The 15,949-nt window shown below is 47.5% G+C and overlaps 1 protein-coding gene across 2 annotated transcripts in view; it reads right to left on the bottom strand.

Moving 5' to 3' along the window:
* The window catches only part of Itgb5 (integrin subunit beta 5), a 108,068-nt gene that overhangs the window by 83,055 nt on the left and 9,064 nt on the right, over positions 1-15,949 (bottom strand). The window contains exons 1-2 of one of the 2 annotated variants that reach the window (XM_050159830.1): positions 9,469-9,539; positions 3,595-3,725 (exon numbers count right to left, since the gene is read on the bottom strand). Coding sequence is in view for 1 of the 2 variants with exons in the window: in XM_050159829.1 (XP_050015786.1) it covers positions 9,469-9,554 (86 nt within the window). In the remaining variant the exon portion in view is untranslated. Of the gene's footprint in view, positions 1-3,594; positions 3,726-9,468; positions 9,555-15,949 lie in introns of those variants that run through there. The other variant, XM_050159829.1, reaches the window with a different exon arrangement.

Here is a 15,949-nt window from a genome sequence, read left to right as displayed (position 1 = left end):
TCTTAAGGATGAGGAGTCAAAGATCCACACGTCTCAGTCACCCAAGAACTTCGAGTTCATCTCATCCCCTGACGTCTGGGCTCAAGTTCAGTGTTCTTTGTACCCACAGCCATGCTGAATTCTACAGCAGGAAAATGGATGAGTTCATATTCCATGCTTCTAAACACAGTGATGTCCTGGAGCCCCAAATGCAAAGATCTTCCCACCACCCATCAAACTTGAAGGACAGATGCCTTCTTGATATGGATGGAAGGTACAGAGAGGTACAAACCACTAAGGAATGAGGAGAGGACCGATCCCAACACAGAAAAAGAGGTTTCCTCTAGTTCAAGGTGGCCTTCCAGTGGCCATGGCATGGCTACAGCAGCTGCTCACTGTTCCGGGGCATGAACAAACACCGCATGAACAAGGGCTCCACATGGGAACACCTGATCCAAGTCTCCTAAGGACTCCCAAAGGGCCTCTGCTACAGGCAAGTGACCAATAGTGGTGACAGAACAGAAATGAGAACCCACATCTGCCTTGATAGCTTTACACGGCACTAATGATCAAAGGCTTGGGAGGTGCTCCCAGCCTGAACTTGCAAGTCCCCACACCAGGCTCTCCTCCTTCTGTCACCTGCCGCTCTGAGGTCACTTTGAAAGTGCTGTTTCAGGCTGCGCGGTTCAGTAATCAAACAAATCCCCTTCCCAGCAGTCAAGGCCAGGGCTCGGGGGAGCTCCCCCAGGCTGGCATCAAGGCCAGAGTGCACAGGCCCTCCTGTGCTGGGCCATCTCTGCACTATTTCAAAGCACTCCTATTCATTGCGGATGACGAGAGATGTGGTGGTCGTTCGTAGGAAGAAGGGCACTGCTTCTAGGACAGTGAAGGAGACTGAGAAACCGTAGCCCTGGGAAAGAACACAGGCCCTGGTGGGTCCAAGCGTTGGGTTGAAAAGGGAAGAAGTGCAACAGCCAGAAGGTGAGAACGCTGCAGGGGAGCTGGGCCCAGAGGGGTTGGCTGCTCTCTGAGGCTGGCCTTGCTCACTGCATACAGCAGGGCCAGAGCCTCTGACCAGCGCAAGCAAGCTGCACTCCAGCTTGGCAGGCGTCCTGCACTGAGGGGAGGGGAAGGGGGAGGCGGGGTGGTGGTAAATGATGACAAACCAGAATGTGTCCTGTGGTGTATGCCAGAAACTCACTGCGGCTGGGGGTGGGGGAGCGGGGTGGGGAAATGGCTGTGCCAGTTTTCAACCGGCTCATTTAATTCAGCGCACAAATATTTATGAGGCATCCACAGTAGACCAAGATGACTGTGATTACTCAGTCCAGCACAGAGAGATTCTTTCAATGAGTGTACATTTCACTGTGAGTTGGAGTTTTTTGTTTGCTTGTTTGTTTTTATCTTTGTTTTCTTGTGTGTGTGTGTGTGTGTGTGTGTATGTGTGTGTGTGTGTTTCATTTCTTTTCTAACTAAAATAAGTAAATAAAATAAAGATACTGGCTTCTCTACCTTTCCTGCCACCACCACGTCCCAGAATGTTCCTCTTGCCCTACCTCTCCCTCTCCACAGCCACCAAGGCCAAGGGCACCTCCCCCAGCTGGGGCCACACTTCTGGTCCATGCAAATCCCTGCCTCCCACAGGACTTCAAAACCACCACGGCCACCTTGCCTGGCTTGGTGCTTCTCCTGGAATTCCCAGCATCCTGGTACTGTCCAGGATCACAGCATCTCACTGAATCTTAACAGTCACACCTTAGCAACCTACCCATGTTCCCCAGACCTGAGTGCAAGCTTTGCCTATCTCTGTCCTTGGTATCCTCCCTAACCTGCCTCCTGGGACCATGGCTTCTTCAGCCTGGCCTCCTGCAGGCTACACTGGCATACCCACGTAGGGCACAGATCATCAGGTCACCCAACTCCTTCTCCCTTGGGTCCTGGCATGCAGCTACACCATCTCCTCATTCTCATCGTAGCTGGGTGTAGTGGTGTGAGTTTTAGACAATGAAATGTAAGTGGAGAGAATGTGAGCTGCCCCAGTCTGCCACCACAGTGTCCGCTTTCATTCTTGGCTGGGTTGTTGAATTTACTGAGGCAAGAGCACAGTTTGCAGTTAAAGTGATGGATGCGGGGCAGTGGTGGCGCAGGCCTTTAGTCCCAGTGGAAGGCAGAGGCAGGCAGATCTGTGAGTTCAAGGCCAGCCTGGTCTACAGAGTGAGCTTCAGGACAGCCAGGGCTACACAGAGCAACCCTGTCCCAAAACCTAGAAACACGGCAGATAAGAAACTAATGGCGTTTGCTGTGTCCTTGCTGGGCAGGACAAGGAATGTAAGTGTTCTAAAAGGCTCAGGGTCAGGTGGGCCAGAACAGGTTGAGGGAGTAGGCCATGAGGTCAGAGGACAGGGAAAGACAGAAGGCAGCTTGTATACTACTCAGTAGGAAAGGGTCTGGAGAGCCTGGTGCTAAGGCAGAGAGAGTCAGGCTGAAGCCCCTCCACCCCCCAACTCCCCACTCCCCACCACAACCACAGGAAGCATAAGCAAGAAGGGCAGGGCAAGCGGGCCATGCTGCAGAAGCAAGCAGAGAATCAGCAGGGAGGCAGGACACCACGGGCTGCCCACAACTCAGTTCCTATGGAAGAATACAGTGGCAGGAAAAGTGGATGCAGAGGTGGGGTCCCCTGGCAGGGGGTCCCCGGGAGATGAGGCCAGTGGTGACCGAGGATGGACTCCACACACACCTGCAATCCCAGCCTGCAGAAGGCTAAGGAAGGAGGATCCTGAGTTCAAGCGCAGTCTGGGTTACAGATTAAGGTCCTGTCTGGAAAACAAATTAAAAAGCCACTCTGGCTAACTCTGGCTAGGACCCACTGAGGCTGTCCACTGGGTATCACATGCTCCTGGCAGAGAGACCTTGCTCCTCTGAGAGCATCCCAGAATGGGGCCGAGAAGGCACAAGTTGTACTTACTCTGTCTTGCTAAGGCACAAGTTAGACCAAAACCATTCCCAGATTGTCCAGCCTTAGCATCCCAAAACACAATCGATGCCCCAGGGACAGCTCACCCCAGAGTTGGGAAGCTGCTCCAGTACAGCCAAGAATGAGGCTCTGTGCAAGCAGAGAGGGTACCCACTGGGCTAGCCAGGGACCCCGTGTGTGGGCTAGCCCAGGACCCCGTGTGTGGGCTAGACCAACGATGTGTCACTTAGGATGATTTATTCACTGTCAGTATCAGGTCAGGCTTTTGGAAGTGTTGTATAAGAAAGAAAGAAACAGAGTAAAAAAGAGACCCTGGCTCCCAGAACCCACGGCCCATTTTACCAGAATATGCTCATAGGAAACAACGGCCATTTACCAGATGACTCATTCAGCCATTTGGGAGGTTCAGTTAATTAGAGGCCCTCCTGGTCTGAACCTCTCATGTACATCCAGTAAGGCTAGGCACTGGGTAACGTCACCTTTATTCCATGTTTTAAGACATTAACAGTAGCCGTGTGGGCCAGTGAAATACCTCACACCTGAAAACCCCAGCACTCTGGAGGCAGAAGCAGATGCTGAACTTGAGGCCAGCCTGATCTATACCATAAGACACTATGTAAACAAACAAGCAAACACACCTGCAATCCTAAGGCGTAGGGGGTAGAAACAGGGACATCAGACGCTCAAAGTCATCCTAAGATGCACGGCATGTTTGTTTAGCAAGCCTCTTTCATCAGATATGAACTCCTGTTCCAGCCTCAGAAGGATGCTGGGTATGATATGAATGAAACAAGAAAAGATGATTATTTCACTGGCAACAGGTAGGGAAACAGCCCATTAAGAGGAGATAAGTATGGGAGAAGGGTCATAATACAGAGATCCTGGGAGACAAGGGATGAGCAAGTCAGGACCTGAACACGGCATGTAATACAGAGCCATCTGACAAAATCAACAAAATCCTCGAGCTGATACTCATTGAGCAACCGCTACAGGTGAGCAACTGTGAGCGAGGATACAGCAATGAGCAGATTAAAGCCATGCCTGCAGTGACCGGCGGAGGGAGTTCCCTTTCTCATGTCAGATGGATAGATGAACGGTCAGGTGGGTAGATGGATGGACAGACGGATAGATGGGCCTACTGTGTGAAGTTTTCACAGAATAGACAGGCTTGACCTCATCCTTAACAAGCAGAAGTGACACTCAGAAGTCTCAGCAGTTCCCCTTGATGACAGAAGTGTCAAGGGTGGGCCAGGGACAGAAGTGAGCAGTAAGCAGGTACCTTAGAACCTGGACTTGTCTTGAACATCACAGAGAACCAAAAACTGTTCCAGAGAAGGCTCATAACAAAGATACTACAAACAGGAAGTGGTTGGTTCCATATAGACTCCTTCCTTTCTGGGAGTAACTTGTTCAGTTATATCCTCCCTGCTGCACGGGGGTTGCTGAGTCCATGTGCTAAGAGGCACTGTCATCTGAGGTTGGGAAGCGAAGTGAGGCTGGCAAATCCTAGCCCAGACACACAAGTGTGGCTCTGAAGGAGTTGCTCTACCTCTCTGGGACTCATAATATCATCAATAAAACAAGTGTGTTATTACCTCCAGAAGCTATCCCCTACTCCTCCCACACGCCACACTGCACAGACAGAGCCAGCCCAAACTACAGGGCTGCTTTCTTTTACTCACAAGGGGAGAGTCTGTCTCCATGGTTCTAAACAGTTTTAAAAAGTGATCTGGAAACTTCCTTTAAGACAAGAAGCTCAGCTAGGCATGGCAGCACACATATGTTATCCTAGCACTCAACAAGCAGAGGCAGGCGGGTCTCAGTGAGTTCAAGGGCAGCCTAGTCTACAGAGCGAGTTCCAAATATTAATACTTTACAATGAGATTAATATGGTGCTTAATTCATGCAAAACATTGTTCGGAGCACATGTCCCTCATGAACCAAGATGTTAGGTAAAGTGTACTTTATGCCTCCCTGCTTCTACTGACATGCTTTGTGCCAAACTGGCAGCAATCCTGATACTAAATATATCCTGGTGTTTATGATGTCATTTTCCTAGTGACCGAGTATCATGTTTGTATTTGTAAGGCAGTAAATCCAGGAAGGAAGGAAGGGAGGAAGGAAGGAAGGAAATCCAGGAAGGAAAGAAGGAAGGAGGAAAACTGGTGTGGTGGTTTGAAGAGAAACAGCCTCCATAGGCTCAAATATTTGAATACTTGGTCATTGGGAAATGGTACTACTTGAGAGAAATTAGGAGGTATGGCCTTGTTGGGAGTAGGTGTGACCTTGCTAGAGGATGTGTTACTGGGGGGTGAGCTTTGGGTTTCAAATGCTCAAGCCAGGCCCAGTGGCTCTTTCTCTTCCTGCGAATCCAGATGTAGAGCTCTCCACTCCTCTCCAGGACCTCGTCTGCCTGTGTGCACCATGCTTCCCCCTCCATGCTGATAATGGATTAAACTTCTGATACTGTAAACAAGACCCAGTTAAATGCTTTCTTTTCTAAGAGTTGCTGCAGTTGTGATGTCTCCTCACAGCAATAGAACACTCACTAAAACAAATGGCCTATCTAATATTTGCATTGCTTTATGAAATAATATATCTAACACCACCCAAGCTATTCCTTCCTATAGGACGTTAAAAAAAAAAGCTGAGCATCACACTGTTGGGTATATTTGATCACACTGTGAACCCCGAGTTTGCACTTGGATTAGTTAAATAAAATTAACCTTGGGTCAAGAGGCTAAGTTAGCAACTAGTTGACAGAAAGTAATCATAGATCATCAGATGGCACCTGAAAGAGATAGAGAGTTTCACCAGAAGGAGTGGGGAGGGATTTGGAGTGGCACAGTTTGTTTGGTGGACTGGAAGAATGGGCCTTTTCAGAGAGATGTCAGTAAGGAGAGAAGGTTAACTAGTTGCTGCTCAACCTCTCTGAGCTAACAGGTTTTCACTGCAGCCTTTGAATCTCAAGTCTTATTTATAATCAGAACAGAGATTTAGTTAAAGCTACCTTTAGTAGTAGCAGCAGCAGAGACAGTGCTGGTGGGAACAGAATTCATGCCAAATTATGGCCTGAGCAGTTGGGCTGCTGCCAGAAAAGCAGGCCTGTAACTGTGGAGTCACAACTGCTGGCTGAAATAGCAGTAGATTAAGGCATGGATGGCCACTGTGCCAAAGATAAAACAAAACTACACCATATTTTAATACCAGCACTTGAGAGGCAGAGGCAAAAGGCCTGGTCTACATAGAGTTCCAAGTCAGCCAGGGTTACATAGTGAGACTCTGTTTCAAAGAAGAAAAGAAAACGGAAAATGACCATCTTATTTTGACTTTCTAAAATAAAATTTACTTTCTAATTTTAATTATGTGTTATATGTGTGTCTGTATGTGTGGGTATGTGTACACCTACGCATAGTTATTCTCAAAGTGCAGAAGAGGGTGTCAGACTCCCTGGAGCTGGAGTTGGTTGTGAGCTATCTCACATGGGTATGGGTACTGGGAACCAAATTTGGGTCCTCTGCAAAAGCAGTGTGTGTTCCTAACTGCTGGCTGAACCATTTCTCATGCCCTTGTTTGGCTTCTGACATGTTGGCCTCTAACCTAAGGTCCTCCTGCCTAAGCCTCCTAAGTGCTGAGATCTCAGGCATGCGTCATCATGCCTGGCTATATCTCTTTTAAATAAAATCATTCCATGGAGGATAACTATCTAATAAGCATTAAATAGGCCATAACTAAGTATGTCAGTCATTCATGACATCTGGCACGCCATGACATTCATGACAGCATGCTGGGAAACAGTGAAATGGTGTGTTTTCTGAGGAAGATGAGTGTTTAGTAAGGACCCTGCAACCTGACTAGAGCTTCATAATTAAGGAGAGCCGCACTGCTGTAAGTCAAGAATCAAAATTTTCTGGGCAGTCTTGGGCCCTTTAATATCTATTTACCCATAGTATTCATCCAACTTTCAAACAAGCTTCTCACTGAGCATGGCAGACTCCGGGCTCCACCAATCCTAAAACTAAGAATGCTGTAGCGTCAAAAGCCTATGAAAGAGAGCTAGGGATACAGCTCAGTTGGCAGGGTGCTTGCCCTACATGTACTAGGTCCTAGTTTCAACCCTCAGCACCACATCAGCCAAGAGTGGTTGATGGGGGCTGCAGATCCCTGGCCCCTTGACTTTCTTTGCCTGCAGAGTGAACTGAGCAAAACAACTTGTTTACCTGTGCCTGCAGCTGCTCTGAGCATGAGACCCTGATGGCAGGGGAGTGGGTTCTGATGAGGCCTGCAGCTGAAAGATCCCGAGAGCTGGGGCGTGGCTATCAGTTAAGGATCCCTACATAAGCGTTCCTGGAGCACAATAAATTTGGCACTCTTGTATCAAGGATGACCTGTGTCCCCGTGTCTCTATCTGTGTGTGTGTGTGTGTGTATTTAAGTCTCCAGCTTAGTTCTGTACCCTCCTGTAGTGCACGCGCTACAAATGGTAGCAGTCTGTGGTCCCAGCACTCACAGCCTGCAGAAGGAGGAGGACCAGAAGTCCACAATCATCCTCACCTACGCGGGAGCCTGAGGCCAGCCTGGGTTACAGACCCTGTCTTGGTTTCTTTTCTTGGTGCTGTGATAAAAGACTCCAATAAAAGCAATTTAGGGGAGAAAGGGTTTATTCTGGCCCACAGTTCTAGAAACTGTCCATCAAAGTTCTAGGAATTGTCCATCAAAATTCTAGGAATGGTCCCCCACAGTTCTAGGAAAGGTCTACCATAGTTCTAGGAACGGTCCCCCATAGTTCTAGGAACGGTCCCCCACAGTTCTAGGAACGGTCCCCCACAGTTCTAGGAACGGTCCCCCACAGTTCTAGGAACGGTCCCCCACAGTTCTAGGGTACCATGCATCATATTGAAGAAGTCACAGCAGCAGAGGTTGAGGCAGCTGCTCACATGCACCCACAATCACAAAGCCGAGACTGCAGGAAGCTGTCACTCCTTCCCTTTCTCGAGTTCTACAATCCAGGATCCCAGGCAGGGGAATGGCTCCAGCCACTGGGATGGATGGGTTTTCCGCACTCAACGTAATCAAGAAAACTCCCCCAGGCCTGCCCAGAGACCCATCTCTCAGGCAATTCTAGGCTCTACCAAGTTGACAATTAAGAGCTACCATCGCTGACCTTACAGAAGAAAAGATGCAGTCTATAGGACTGGAGAGATGGCTCAGTCGGTGAGAGCATATTACCCGGAGATCCAGAACCATGTCGGGCAGCTCACACCCACCTGTAACTCCAGCCCAGAGGATCTGATGGCTCTGGCCTCTGCACTCACTGAACAAACCCACCATATACACATAATTAAAAATAAAAAAAAATGAGGGTTGGGTATGGTGGTGCATGTCTTTAATCTCAGCACTTGGCAGAGGCAAGGCTCTGTGAGTTGGAGGCCAGCCTGGTCTACATAATGAGTTCCAGAACAGCCAAGCTACATAGTGAGACCCTGTCTCTAAGGAAGAATTTGAAAAGAAAAATAAACAAATGAATGAATGAATGAATAAATGAATGAAAAAGAGAACCTATGAAAGAGATCCCCAGCTTTGGGTAGAGCCTGCCAGATGCTGCCACCAATGTGAGCAGCAAATGTCTGTCTGTCTGTCTTCCTTTTGTTCTGTGACTACAAAAGTTCATTTAACTTGTCCATGGTAGAACATACTGGAATCCTTGTCCCTAAGCCATAGTGGCTCAGAATAAACTTTTTTTTTTTTTTTTAAAAACTTCCTTTAAAGGCAGAGCCATTATTTTACATTAGGGTACTTATGGAGACCACCAGCCCAAAACCTGCTTTTAATTGTTACACAAGAAACTCACTTCCCAAGCTCAGCTCTTCCTCAGAACACTTGTCTAATGCTCAGGAGACCACAGCCGAGCCCTCACTGGTTCCCACATGAAAGAGAACACAATCTGGTTTCTCCAATTAACATTCAGCAAAGGGACCAGAATCTATGGGCTGGGGATTCAGCTCAGTGGTAGATCAAGGCCCTGAATTCCACCCCAGATAATGAAAACCAAAGAAAAGTGTGACCCGGTGAACAACCCTGTCTACTGAGGAAAGAACATAGCTTAATGCTAAATAAAGCATTGCCTACTGGGCACAAGGCCTTAGGTTCAGCACACACAAATGAAACAAGAAAGGACCCAGAGAATGAAGCTTTGAGATGGGCCTGGTGGCACAGGCCTACAGTCTCGGGTACTGGAGATAAGGAGGGCTGCGAATTCAAGGCTTGCTTAGTTAGGCTAGTCAGAAAATTCAAACCCAGCCCAGGCAACTTAACAAGACTGTCTCAGAATAATCCAGAGAGCTGAGGTGAGGGCTGAAGGTCTAATCTGCAGTAGAACACTCAGGCAAACATCCAGAACAAGTCAGAGACCTGTGAGTGGGCCAGCATCCGTTCAGCTTCTGGTGCACATCAGTGTGTTACGGTTTCCCGCCAGCCCGCCCGCTCCCTCTTCTCCCTCCCCACCACACCTACCTCTTTGGAGCACCAGGCACATTTGGGGTGAATCAGCAGACACTCTTCACATGAGGTGGCGCTTCCACTAGTGCAGATGTTGAGCCCTTCAAAGCAAGATGAGGATTCATTGGTTAGTTCCTGGCATAAACATCACTGGCAGGGCTGGAGGGAGGGCTGAGTGGTTAAGAGCTCTTGTTTCTCTCCCATAGAACCAGTGTTTAGTTCCTGGATCCCACATCAGACAGCTCACAACCAACTCTAGCTCCAGTTCCGGGGAATCGGATGCCCTCTCCTGGCCTTTTACACATGTGCACACACATGAGTTAGCAATAATAATTAATAGTAATAAAACATCAGTAATTAAGTCTTTAAGTGCCTGGGAGAAGGACATGATGGGAGTCACTCCCTGAACAGGTGCAGGGCTACAGGACCCCAGTGCTAATTTCAGGTCAAGGTTCCTTTGCTGAGGCCAACACAGTCTCCAGAGTCGCTGCCAAGCACGTGCCTTTAAGTTAGCAACTCCTACTTCTGCCGTGTCCACGTGGGCGCCATCTCTTTTCCCTGTAACTCAGTGCATCCTCCCCTTGACTGAAGGAAAAGGTCCTTTTACACTTAAGAGTACCCAAAAATGGGGGGGAAGTGAGAGGGGGAGATAGGTTTCACTTAGGTGTTAAAAATAAAATTCTGGAATCCAATTACTTGGGATACCATCCCATCAAAATCTGCAGCTACTCCATGTCAGCATACACCCCTTAGAGAAGAAGAAACACAATGCTGGTTAAGATAAAGAATCCACCGATTTAGCAAATCTTCTAACAGGTCAAGGAGGAAAAGCCTATGGGTGTCTGTTAGGCACTGAGAAAACACTAGGCGGAGTGGCTCATGCCTATAATCCTGGGAGGAGAGGCAGGAGGATCACGAGCTGAGCTACACAGGGAATTCCAGACTGGCTAAGCTACACAGGGAGAGTCTTTCAAAACTCATTTCACGTTTTGTTTTAATGTTGTGCATGCCTTTATCCCAGCATTCGGGAGGCAGAAGCAGACAGGTACCACATCAGCCAGGGCTACAGAATGAGACCTTATCAGAGGGAGGGAGGGAGGGAGGGAGGGAGGGAGGGAGGGAGGGAGGGAGGGAGGGAGGGAGGGAGGGAGGGAGGGAGGGAGGGAGGGAGGGAGGGAGGGAGGGAGGGAGGGAGGGAGGGAGGGAGGGAGGGAAGGAGGGAAGGAGGGAAGGAGGAAGAGGGGCAGTGTTGATTCTGGGGCTACTGAGATGGCTCAGCAGAGGTGCAAGCACGAGAACCTAAGTTCAAATCCCCAGCACCTGCCTAAAAAGCGTGGCCTGGCCATACACACAGCTGCAGCCCCAGCACTGCTCGGGGAACAGACAGAAGAGAGTCGCTGGGACTTGCTGATCACCAACCTCGCTCGGGTTCAGTGAGAGACCCTGAGGACAATGACAGAGCAGGACACCCAACGTGTGCGTACACATACATGAAAATAAATTTTTAAAAATAAAGGACTTCGCTGGGCAGCGGTGACGCACGCCTTTAATCTCAGCACTCGGGAGGCAGAGGCAGGTGGATCTCTGTGAGTTCGAGGCCAGCCTGGTCTACAGAGTTCCAGGATACAGAGAAACCCTTTCTCGAAAAATAAAAATAAAGGACTTTTAAAAATTAATCCAGCACACATTCCTGATTGTAAAAGAAAAGCTAGAAGCTAAGAAGGAAACTGGAGCCAGACAAGCCTTCCCTCTCCCACCCCACTTGTCTGGGGGAAAGGTCCCCACCTCGGCAGTGAGATTAAATCTACTGACCTCCCTGCCCTGCAGCACCTAGAGCACAGGTGTCCTTGGCGGAGTTGACGGCTCTTTTTCCCTTCCTGTCAGAAACAGTGCTGATGGCCTTTGGCCAAGAGCAGAGCTTGTGTGCAGCTCAAGCATTTTTCTCTGAATGAGAATGACCCAATTAGTCGCTAACAGACCAACAGGTCTACTGGTCACTGCTCTGTAAAAAGGACAGAAGTGCACACTGGGTGGAGGAAGAAGGTTCACGACTCTTGTTTTTTGTTTGGTTTTGCTTACTTTTCTTTCTGGCCCCAGCTCCCAATCCTCTTGCCTCTGCCTCCAATGGCTATGATTACAAAAATGTATCAACATGCCTGATAACAGTTCGGTTCTTAAAGGAGGAAAGTAAAACAAAGAAAATTAAACAGACAATGGTAAAGAATTACAGGGAAAAGCAAAGTGTTCCCATGTTCCACTAAATATCATAAAAATAATTACATCTAGAGACCCACAAGATAGCTTAGTGGATAAAGTCACTTGCCGGACACGGTGACCTAAATTCAATCTCTGGAAGTCCTGTACAGGTGGAAGGAGAGAGTCAACCACAAAGTTATCCTCTGACCTATACATGCACATTGCAGCAAACACACACAGAAACGCACACATACAAAAGTAAATTAAAAAAATTAATATTGTAAATAATCAGTACAGTTCTATACACAAACAGCAAAATATCTGGAAAAGAAATAAAGAAAATGAACACAGTCAGGCAGTGGTGGTGCTCGCTTTTAATCCCAGCACACAGGAGGCAGAGGCGGGGAGCAGAGGCAGGCGGATCTCTGTGAGTTCAAGGCCAGCCTGGTCTACAAGAGTTAGTTCCAGGACAGGCTCCAAAGCTACAGAGAAACACTGTCAAACCACTACCCCGCTAAAAGAAAAAAAAAGTAAAATAAAAAGAAAAGAAAATGATCACATACACAACAACGTCAAAACACGAGCAAACAACTCAGAAATAAATTAATAATGAAAGGGATTTCCAATTTAAGAAGGGAAGGGAAGGGGAGGGAAGGGAAGGGAAGGGGAGGGAAGGGAAGGGGAGGGGAGGGGAGGGGAGGGGAGGGGAGGGAAGGGAAGGGAAGGGAAGGGAAGGGAAGGGAAGGGAAGGGAAGGGAAGGGAAGGGAAGGGAAGGGAAGGAAAGGAAAGGAAAGGAAAGGAAAGGAAAGGAAAGGAAAGGAAAGGAAAGGAAAGGAAAGGAAAGGAAAGGAAAGGAAAGGAAAGGAAAGGAAAGGAAAGGAAAGGGAGGGGTGAGAGAGAAGGCTCAGCAATTAGGAGCACTGCTGCTCTTGAAGAGCCCATGGCAGCCCACAACCATCTGTAACTTTAGTCAGGAATCCAGTGCCTTCTTCTGATCTCTGCAGGAACACCGGCACACAAATGGCACATGTACACACACAGAGCAAAACAGTCACACACATTAAATAGGCTTTAAAAAATTGTGTGACACTGGGCAGTGATCCCAGCATTTGGGAGTCAGAGGCAGCAGATCTCTGAGTTTGAGGCCAGCCTTGTCTACAGGGCAAGTTCCAGGACAGCCAGGACTACACAGAGAAACTCTATCTTGGGAGGGAAAAACTGGAGTGACATGTGTTAGAGAATATTACTTTAACTAGGAAAAGATGTGTTACATTTGTTTATACTGCAGAATATTACTTTGTGTAAAGGTGTGTTACTTTTGTTTATGTTGCATTTGCTTAATTATGTAAAGATGTGTTGTATTTGTTTCACCTTGACTGCCTAAGGCCCCTGATTGGTCTAATAAAGAGCTGAACATCCAATAGCTAGACAGAGAGAGGGATAGGCGGAGCTGGCAGGCAGAGAGAATAAACAGGAGAAATCTAGGTTGAGAGGAAATAGGAAAGGGAGAAGGAGGAAGAGAAAAAAAGGGGACCCCCAGGGCCAGAAGCCAGGAAGCCACCAGCCAGTGAGAAGCAGTGAAAGTAAGATATACAGAAGGAAAGAAAAGTAAAAAGCCCAAGGCAAAAGGTAGATAAAGAGAAACAGGTTGAATTGAAAGAGCTAGCCAGAAAAGAGCTAAGCTAAGGCTGAGCATTCAAAACTAGTAGTAAGTCTCCATGTCTCTATTTGGGAGCTGGCTGGTGGCCCAAAATAAAAACCCTGGTACAGATATGTGCAAGGCTTGGAAGAATGAATAACTGTTTAAAAGGTGTATGCTAGCCAAAGGGACCTGCAGAGCCATGCAGGTCCTACCCACATCCTGTGCACTTTTCACTAAAAATGTTTTAAGAAATCCTAAAATTTACCTCAAAGAGGCAAAGCAGTCTTGAACAAAAAGAACAAAAGCTGGCGGTCTCTTACTCGCCAATTTCCAATACACTACCAAGCTACACTAATCAAAATGTCCGCGGCTCCCACTGCCCTCAGCAGATGGAGCTCCCTAATCTTTTCGGGCCTTGTCTTGGGTCAAAGCAGGGTTCACAGCTTTAACACGGGAAGAATTTCAGGACTAGCCAGTTTATGAAGCAGAGTTGGGAGATTCTGATTGAAGACATTTTTAGCATAAGAAGTAAAAAGAAAGTCAGAAACACCCATGTGTGAGTGTGGGCTCCTCAATGGAGAGTAAGCATTACCCATAGAGATCATTTTGGTATCTCTCAAGGTACTTCAAGAGTTTACTAGGGGGCCTGGCGGTGGTGGCACACGCCTTTAATCCCAGCACTCGGGAGGCAGAGACAGGCGGATCTCTGTGAGTTCGAGACCAGCCTGGTCTACAGAGCTAGTTCCAGGATAGGCTCCAAAGCCACAGAGAAACCCTGTCTCGAAAAACAAAAAACAAAAACAAAACAAAACAAAAAAAAAACAACAAAAAAAAGAGTTTACTGGGAGCTGGAGAGATGGTTCAGTGTTAAGAACACTGACTATTCTTCCAGGGAACGGGGATTCAATTCCCAGCACCCACATGGCAGCTCACAACTGTCTCTAACTCCAAGATCTGACAGACTCACACAGACATACATGCAAGTTAAATACCAAAAGAAATAAAAATAATAAATAAAAGAAATAAAAATACATAAATTATGAAAAAAAGGTTCCTGAAAAGATTTATTTTGCTTTTGTGCAGGAGAGTTTTACCTGCCCGGATGTAAGTGCACAGAGTCCATGCCTGAGGGTGTCAGATTTCCTGGAACTGGACTTCCAGATGGTTGTTAGCCTCCCTGTGAGTAGAGGAACCAAACCTGGGTCCTCTAGAAGAGCCACAGGGCTCTTAATCACTGTGCCGTCACCTCTCTAGTTCCTGTTGTGTCTTGATAAGAGCGACACCTCTGGTGGGATTATAATCTGATAAAGAAAAACCAGAAGCCAGCGGCTGCTCGAGGGTTTTCTTTAGAGGAAGCCCTTTCTCTGTAAACGGGGATTCTGGCGAAATTCCTAGAAAACTGCAGGTTTACAGATGGGAAGGAGGAAGCCTTAAACAGCTGGTAATTGTTCTTGATTTTCTGCAGAGCGGCTTCAACCAGAATCCTGAGTGAGGGGCTCCTCCTTTCCTCCCCACGGCCCCCAAATTCTCCCAGCTTTCCATCCTGTCCCAAAACCAGTGCCACCTCTGGCCCTGCCTGTCTGAGCAGCCGGGAACAAGCAAGCAACCTCCTTACAATACACCTCCCCAAAATAAAAATAATATAAAATAAAATTAAAAAGCAGACACAGATCAGTGGAACAAAACAGCCCATAAAGTAAAACTTCACATTTATGGTCAACAGATTTTCGGCAATGGCGCTAACAACCACAATGAAAGTTCGGTCTCTTCAGTAAGCAGCATCGAGACAAGCGGCCACCCACATTAACGGAATGAAACTATACCCTAACTCACCCCACACGCAAAAAGCAATTCAAAATGGATTATAGATCTAGGGCTAGGATGTAGCTCGGCGCAGTGCTTGCCTGCCATTCAGCAAGTTCTGGGCGCCATCAATGCCTCCTACAGCAGGTGAGGTGGTACACACCTGTGCACCCAGTGTTGGGGAAGAGGAAGCAGGATGGTCCAAAGGTCAAGGCTGGTCCCCGTGAGACCAGGGGATGGAGAGATGACTCAGCAGTTAAAAGTGAATACTGCTCCCGCTAAAGAGCCTCTCTGGTTCCCAGAACCCAGGCTGGGCAGCTCACCACACCTATACCTCCAGATCTAAGGAATTTGATGTCTCTGAAGGCATATGCATTGAGGGGACCATACCCGCCCATACCCACACACACAAATACAAAATTTTATATTTTAGTTTTATTTATTTTTATTTTTGCTGGGCATGCCTTTACATGCCTTTACATGCCTTTAATCCCAACATTTGGGAGGTAGAGGTAGGCTAAATAGCAAGAACCTGTCTCAAAAAACATTTTTTTTAATTTAAATATATAATCAATGATATGAAATTTTGGTCTATACATTATAATGAACTGTTAAGTTTTTAAAAATAAAATCCAGTCATTGAAGGATATTATGATATAAGAAATAAGCCAGGCACAGAAGGATGTAGCCTTGCAATCACAGCTGCATGCAGCGAGCTCATGGAATCTACAGAAAGAGAACAGAATGGTGGTTGCCAAGGGCACACAGGGTGGGGAGTGAGATTGTTAGTAAAGGTACCAAATGGAGATGGGACAGACACATGTGTGTGTGTGTGTGTGTGTGTGTGTGTGTGT

This window comes from Alexandromys fortis, unplaced genomic scaffold (genome assembly GCF_014885135.2).
Source record: "Alexandromys fortis isolate MF-2015 unplaced genomic scaffold, M_Fortis_MF-2015_v1.1 scaffold_119, whole genome shotgun sequence".
NCBI classification, from domain to species: domain Eukaryota; kingdom Metazoa; phylum Chordata; class Mammalia; order Rodentia; family Cricetidae; genus Alexandromys; species Alexandromys fortis.
Note: the sequence above shows the minus strand (reverse complement) of the source record. Positions and strands in the feature narration are given on the sequence as shown.